Below are 8,058 nucleotides of genomic sequence, written 5' to 3' on the forward strand. Positions count from 1 at the left end.
CTCAGATGTTTTGTCATTTCATATATTTATCATACTATCTAGAAAAGATTGGTAATGATATAAAATGATATAATATAAAATGATATAAAATATAAAAATAAAAATGATATAAAATATAAAATGATATAAAAGATTGGTAATGATATAAAAGTATTGGTAATGATATAAAAGAATTACCAATAAATGTTTTAAGTGGCATAATGGTAGTATGGTTATGTTTTACCATACTACCATAACAAAACATAGTCATAAAATAGTTTGTATTAAAATTTTTCTGATTGTTTCATATTATTCTCTACATTCTTTGCCAGAATTAGGATCAAAATAAATCTCTGTGTTGTAGTTGGTGAATATGTCACTATATTTCTTTCTTTTTCTTTTTTTGTGTTTGGTGGTACTTGGGGTGAAACCCAGGGGCTTTCTACTTCCAGGCTCTACTCCCAGACCTATTTTATACTTTACTTGGAAACAGGGTCTTACTAAGTTGCTGAGAGCCTCACTAAGTATCTGAGGCTGGCTTTGAACCTGTGCGATCCTCCTGTCTCAGCCTCCCAAGTGCTGGGATTAAAAACAAGTGCCACCACACCCGGCTCACTAGATTTCTTAATCTATAGAATTTCCCCTTGCTTCTTCCCTCCCCTCTTTCCTACAGTTTGTCAGAAAGTCCACGTTATTGATCCCCTAGAATCTGCCATGTCTGGATTTTAATGCTTGCATTCCTGGGTATCATTCATTCAGCAAGTTCCTTTGCCCTCTGTATTTCCTGAAAACTGGCAGTTCAGTCTATAATATTCACAATATTTGTATTAAATTTTGGAGAGCGGGGAACAACATATTTTGTAGTTGTTGTCTAATTGTATAAGGAGACATAATGAGAAATTGTTTCTCCTTTAGTGATATTAGTAGTCATTGATAATCATAGCTTATATCTAGTATTTTCTTTATGCTATCAAAATGGCGATTTTCTAAAGTAGTCATTCTTTTATTTTTTATTTTTTAAATTATTTATTGGTGCAATGTATTCATACATCATAATGGGATAAAAAACTCATGTAGACATACATGCACACATCGCCTAGTTAGACCCTACCTCATTCCCCCCCATTCCCTCCCCATCCCTTCTTCCCATGCTTGCTTTAGTGCTTGACATCGTCATGTTTAAGTACATCATGTGCTTTAGAGAGTTTCCTTCTTCCCCCTCCCATCCCCACAGGTTGCCTTGTTTGCTCCTTGATAGGATTTCCTTCTTCACCTGGAGATCCTCCTATGACCCATTTCACCTTAGCTTTCACATATTAGGAAAAGCATCCGATTTTTTACTTTTTGCGACTGACTAATCTCACTTAGCATAATGTCCTCCAGTTCCATCCATTTCCCTGAAAATGATGTAATTGTGGATTTTTTTATGGCTGAGTAAAATTCCATTGTGTACATAGCCCACAGTTTTGTAATCCATTCATCTGTTGATGGACATCTTGGCTGGTTCTATAGTTTGGCTATGGTGAATTGTGCAGCTATGAACATAGATACACATGAATTGGTTTGGTAGTTTGGTTTGCTTTCTTTTGGATAGATACCCAGAAGAGGTATTGCTGAGTCAGAAGGTAAATTGAGTATCCTCCATACTGTTTTTCAAAGTGGTTGCACTAATTTGCAATCCCACCAACAATGTTTAGAGTTTCCACTTCTCCACATCCTCTCCAGCATTTGTTATTGTTTGCGTTTTGAATGATTGCCATTCGAGTTAGGTGAAATCTCAGAGTAGTTTTTATTTGCATCTCTCTGACTGCCATTGATGTTGAACTTTTTTTATGCCTTTATTGCCATTTGAATTTCTTCTTTTTTGAAGTGTCTATTCACTTGCCCATTTTTTGATTGGATTATTTGTTTTTTTTTTAGTGTTGAGTTTCTTAAGCTCTCTGTATATTCTAGATATTAGTTCTCTATATGAGGAATAAGTGGCAAAAATCTTCTCCCATTCTGTTGGCTCTCAGTTGAGGTTCTTGACAGTTTCCTTTGCTGTATAGAAGTTCTTCAGTTTCATGCAGTCCCAAGTATTGATTGACCTTTTAGTTTCTTGTGCCTTTGGGGTCTTGTTGAGAAAGTGTTTATCTGTGCCTGTGTGTTGCAGTGCTGGACCTATGCCCTCTTCAAGGAGCCTCCAGGTCTCTGGTCTAATTTCCAAGTCTTTGATCCATCTTGAATTGACTTGTGTAGCGTGAGAAAGTGGAATTTATTTCCATTTTTCTGCATATGGTTAACTAGTTTTGCCAGCACTATTTGTTGAACAGACTATTTCCTTCCAGTGTATGTTTTTGGCCCCTTTATCAAATATCAGTTGGCTGTAAATGTGTGGATTTGTTTCTGAGCTAGTCATTCTTTTAGAATTCATCTAAAAAGCAAAAATTTATCTGTTGTAGTGGCACATTCTTGTAATCCCAGTACTTGGAAGGCTGAGACTGGAGGATTGCGGGTTTGCAGCCAGCCTCAGCAATTTAGTGAGGCCCTCTGTAACTTAGTGAGATACTGTTTCAAAGTAAAGGATAAAAGAAATAAGGCTGGGAATGTAGCTTGGAGGTAAAATGCCCCTGGATTTCATCCCTGGCACCCCCCCAATAAATAAATAAATTAATTAATCAATTAAAAGCAAAACTTTCCTGTACTACTTGTAATCATGAAGTACATTTATTATCAGAAATGCATGATAATTATTTGATTTTTTTGCCTTTATGGACCAGTCTTTAAAAATTATTTTGTCTTATATTTGATGAGGTTCAGTTCATTTCAGTTATTGTTATTGATTCAGATTACTCCTGTTTGCTCAGTGGAAACCGTTCCAAATCCTTCTGACATACTTTCTGATTTGATGAGATATTTCATGATCATCTTTATATTATTGGTACAGACCTGAAATGAGCAAAATAGTATTGAGACCACAATTTGGACTCTTTGAGTACTCATGGCCACTGAGTTGGTTATTGTTTCTGGGTTTTTTAAAGCCAAGAAAAAGCCTGGCGTGGTGGCGCACACCTGTTAATCCCAGCATTTGGGAGGTTGAGACTAGGGGATCGCAGTTCGCGGCTAGCCTCAGGTACTTAGTGAGGCCCTCCACAACTCAGTGAAACCCTGTTTCAAAATAAAGAATAAAAAATTGGGCAGGGGATGTAGCTCGGATGTCAAATGCCTCTGGGTTCCGTCCCCAGACCTGCAAAAAAAAAAAAAAAAAAAAAAAAAGTGAAGAAAAAATGTATTTTTAAAAAGAAATACAAAACATAAGTTCATATTCATATTTCCATTGGAAATCCAGGAATGGAGGTTTTTTCTAATCTGACATACCTTTCTTATATGCCATACTACAGCAATTTTTCATTTGCTTTGTCCCTTAGTACAGATATGGCAGTTTTATAGTAAGAACATCAATAATTAAAGTACTGAAAGCAGTTCAAGAATTATTTTTGCAGTTCTTTCTGTCCTTTATGTTATTTCATGTAACTTACTGAATTTTCAAATTCATGTGAAATAATTCTCTGTATATTTCTCCCCAGCTTAATAGAGTTTTATTTTTAAGGGTTTTGTTTTATATTACATAAATATTTACATGAATTCAAAGTCAAGAACATGAAACAAGGTATATTCAGGGAATCTAATTTTTTTTCCCCTCTACTGGGGATGGAACCCAGGGACATTCTATCTCAGAGCTACACCCCCAGCCCTATTTTCTACTCTTTATTTTGAAACAGGGTCTCACTGAGTTGCAAAGGGCCTCACTAAGTAGCTGAGGCTGTCCTCAAACCACAATCCTCCTGTCTCAGCACTCAAATGCTGGGATTACAAGTGTGTGCCACCACACTTTTATTCATTTTTAATATTTATTTATTTATTTATTTATTTATTTATTTATTTATGGTACTAAGGATGGAACCCTGGTGCATTCTACCTTGAGCGACATCCCCAACCCTATTTTCTTATTTTTTATTTTGAAACAGGGTCTCATTGAGTTGCAGAGGACCTCACTAAGTAGCTGAGGCTGTCTGCAGACCGCGATCCTCCTGTCTCAGTCTCCCGAATGCTGGGATTACAAGCGTGTGCCACCACACCTGGCTTAGAATCTAATCCTTTTGAAGTAGTTTTTATTTTATCCTTTCACTCACTTTTAAATATAAGCAAAATTTGTGTTTGTGTATATATGGATAAATGTAATCCTATTTTTCACTTTGAGTGAGCTGTAGCATATTCTTTGATTTCTTTTACTTAACAGTCTACCTCTGAGAATACTTCATAGTTAGATGTTTCTAGATGACAATTTGATTATCTTCTACCTTTTTTTTTGGTGGTACTGGGGTTCCTGGAAGCCCTTCTATTTCTGGGCTACACTCCCAGACCTATTTTATACTTTTTAAAAAAAATATTTTTTGGAAAAAAGGTCTCTTAAGCCAGCATGTCTGGCTTCGAACCTGTGTGATCCTCCTGTCTCTACCTCCCAGGCACAGGGATTACAAGCGTGCGCCACCACGCCTGGCTATCTTCTATCTTTGTAGATATTTTGTTGAATACTATATGGTTTAACCACTAATAGACTCTGGAGACTTGCTGAATTAATATAGTATTATTTCATAAGGATAATAAAGGTCTTTTGTTCTTTAGGAAGTACCTATTAGAAAATAAAATTTGGGAGCCAGGCGTGGTGGCGCATGCTTGTAATCCCAGCATTTGGGAGGCTGAAACCGGAGGTTTGCGGACAGCTTCAGCTACTAAGTGAGGCTCTCTGCAACTCAGTGAGATCCGGTTTCAAAATAAAGTATAAAAAAATAGGGCAGGGGGTGTAGCTCGGAGGTTGAATGCCCCTGGGTTCCATCTCCAGACCCGCAAAAAAAAAAGAAAAGAAAATTTGGGATTTCAATCTTGAGTTAAAATGAAAAACTTTGAGTAAGGGAATGGTGGAGAGAAGTTCTTTCAGGCAGTTTGTTTTTACTTTGAGATGTGAAATAAACTGGAGAACAGATGAATTACATTAGGAGCTTTTCTATTATTATAATACTTAGGTACTTAGGTAAGGTAATGTTTAAGTTACCATCTAAAAATCTGCTCCCTTTTTTTGGTACTGGGGATATAACCTAGGGTAGGAGTATTCTACCTCTGAGCAACACCCCCAGCCCTACTTTTTTATTCTTTTTTTTTTTTGGTGTGTGTGTGGGGGGGTCTGGGGATGGAACCCAGGGATATTCGACCTCCGAGCTACACCCCCTGCCCTATTTTTTGTTCTTTTTATTTTGAAACCGGGTCTCACTGAGTTGCAGATGGCCTCACTAAGTAGCTGAGGCTGTCCGTGAACCGCGATCCTCCAGGTCTCAGCCTCCCCTATGCTGGGTTTACAAGCGTGCGCCACCACGCCTGGCCTTTTTATTCTTTATTTTGAAATGTCTCACTAAGTTGTAGAAGGCCTCACTAAACTGAGGATGTTTGCAAACCTGGATCCTCTTGTCTCAGTCTCCCAAGTATTGGGATTACAAGCGTGTGCCACCATGCCTGGTTTAAAATATACTCCTCTTTCTTTTTCCTTTTTCTTTTTTCTTCCTCCCTCCCTCCTTCCCTCCCTCCCTCCCTCCCTCCCTTCCTTCCTTTCTCTTTCTTCTTTCTTTCTTTCCCTCCCTCCCTCCCTCCCCCCTCCCTCTTCTTTCTTTCTTTCTTTCTCTCTGCCGGGCGTGGTGGCGCACGCTTGTAATCCCCGTGCTTGGGAGGCAGAGACAGGAGGATCGCGCAGGTTCGAAGCCAGCCGCGTGCGCTGGCTTATGAGACCCTGTTTCCAAATAAAAAAGTATAAAAAATAGGTCTGGGAGTGTAAGCCCAGAAGTAGAAGGGCTTCCAGGAACCCCAGTACCACCAAAAATAAAATAAATAAATAAAATATACTCCTCTTTCTTTTTCCTTTTTCTTTTTTCTTCCTCCCTCCCTCCCTCCCTCCCTCCCTCCCTTCCTTCCTTCCTTCCTTTCTCTTTCTTTCTTCTTTCTTTCTTTCTCTCTCTCTCTCTCTCTCTCTCTCTCTCTCTCTCTCTCTCTCTCTCCAGTACTAAGGATTAAACCCAGGGACATTCTACCTGAAAGCTATACCCCAATCTTTTTATTTTTATTTTTTTTTTATTTTTAATTTTTTGCAGTACTGGGTATGGAACCCATGGGCATTCTACCTCTGAGCTATACACCCAGCCCTATTTTTTATTCTTTATTCTGAAATGGGGTCTCAACTGAGTTGCAGAGGGCCTCACTATAAATAGTTGAGGCTGGCCATGAATTGTGATCTCAGCCTCCCAAAATGCTGGGATTACAACCATGTGCCACCACACCTGGCTCTTTTTTTGTGTGTATGTGTGTGTGTGGTACTGGGGGTGGAACCTAGGGGCATTCTGCCTCTGAGCTACACCCCAGCTCTATTTTCTATTCTTTACTTTGAAGCAGGGTTTCACTGAGTTGCAGAGGTCCTCACTAAGTAGCGGAGGCTGGCCCTGAACAGGATCCTCTTGTCTCAGCCTCCCCAGTGCTGGGATTACAAGCATGTGTCACCACGCTCGCTGTCCTTCTGTCTCAGCCTCCCAAGGACTGGGATTATAAGCGCACACCACCATGCCCAGCAATATGCTCCTTTTCAATGAAAACACAATTACTAAAAGCTTGATGGCCATAGAAAGAAAGGAAAAGAATTAGTAGGACCTCACTCAAGAATCATGAGAGAGAAAAGTGAACAGATGACTTTAGTTTTGGCTGCTTTGGCTTTTACTGATTGGGATTTTGTTTTATTTTGTTTCCTTATTGAAGTAAAATGAATTCTTACATAGGGAGTCATGACTAATAGTAAGGGTGATAGTGATGATGGTATTAGTAACAACTACCATTTAAGTATTTATATGCAATGTTATTTTGTTAGGGATTGTCACATTCAATACTAGTTTAGTCATAAAAATTTTCATTTTGTATGGAGATAGATATATATTCTCATATAAATTATAGAGGACATTCTGGTTGGCTGTTGTTAACTTACTGATTGAAAGTAAAATACCAACTCCTTTACCCAAATTCCTACTCTTAACATTGTAAGACAAGATTTTGTATACTGTCTCAAAATATATTTTTACTTAGATATGCTTTGAATTGTGTGGTACCCAACAAAGACACTTGCTATTCTTATCTTTGAGGTAAATAGAATTGATCTATTATCAGAAAATAATTAAAGTGTAGGTTATGATGAGTGTCAGACTTGACTGTCTTCTGAGTGGCAGTTCCTTGTAAGACTGCAATTTCAGAATAGACTTGATGTCTTAAATCAAAAAGGTTGTGCATTAATTTTGCATTGCTCTTTAGTTCTGAATTTACCTTTTTATGGAAATAGAGACAAAGATGCTCTGTTGTTCCTTTTCAGGTTGTAAAGCTCTCTGAAATAGTGACTTTAGCCAAGCAGGCCCACGTGGATGTGAAATTTCAGTTACCAATCTGATCTGAGAATCCGGTGGATGACTGAAGGTGTTAAAATGTGCTATTATCTTTACAATACTGTGTTCTGTGTTACTGTTGTTTTCTTTTTTAGTGTGTAGAAATTGTAATTGTTATGTAGGCACACAAACCTACATTTGGTCTGCATTTAATTCTGCTGTTCAGAATGGACTGTGTGTGTAAAGAATGTATATTGCAGGTATCTACTTTGTTTTGTTGCAACCATTTTTTTCTTCTTTTACGAATGTCACTTGCAATATGCCCGTTTATTATTGTTCAATACAAAGTTCTTCATTGATAAGAATCTTATAAATAAAATAAATAATGAAGATAAAGCTTTATTCTTTAATGTTAAATATATCTAATAACTAGCCTCATTAGTAGAGCAGTATATTAAAACAATGTTTTATATAAGTGTTTATCTTAAGCACCAAAAACATAATAAACATATCAATCACTATTTATAAACAGCTTTTGAACACTCCTCAAAATATCTTAAGTATTTCAGTGAACTAAGTTGTTAATTGTTTGGACATTGTTTTAATTATTACAATACACTTATAACTGCAAATCTTT

At 37.5% G+C, this 8,058-nt stretch overlaps 1 protein-coding gene across 1 annotated transcript in view; it reads left to right on the forward strand.

Annotated features, from left to right (window-relative positions):
- Positions 1–7,486, forward strand: part of SUCLA2 (succinate-CoA ligase ADP-forming subunit beta) — a gene marked incomplete at both ends in the record, with an annotated part of 50,916 nt that extends 43,430 nt beyond the window's left edge. Inside the window, one exon of the mRNA XM_080689807.1 lies at positions 7,412–7,486. Coding sequence (XP_080545933.1) covers positions 7,412–7,486 — 75 coding nt within the window. The remainder of the gene's footprint in view (positions 1–7,411) is intronic.
- Between the last annotated feature and the right edge of the window lie 572 nt (positions 7,487–8,058).

This window comes from Muscardinus avellanarius (assembly GCF_963383645.1).
Source record: "Muscardinus avellanarius genome assembly, chromosome: 2".
Classification (NCBI taxonomy): domain Eukaryota; kingdom Metazoa; phylum Chordata; class Mammalia; order Rodentia; family Gliridae; genus Muscardinus; species Muscardinus avellanarius.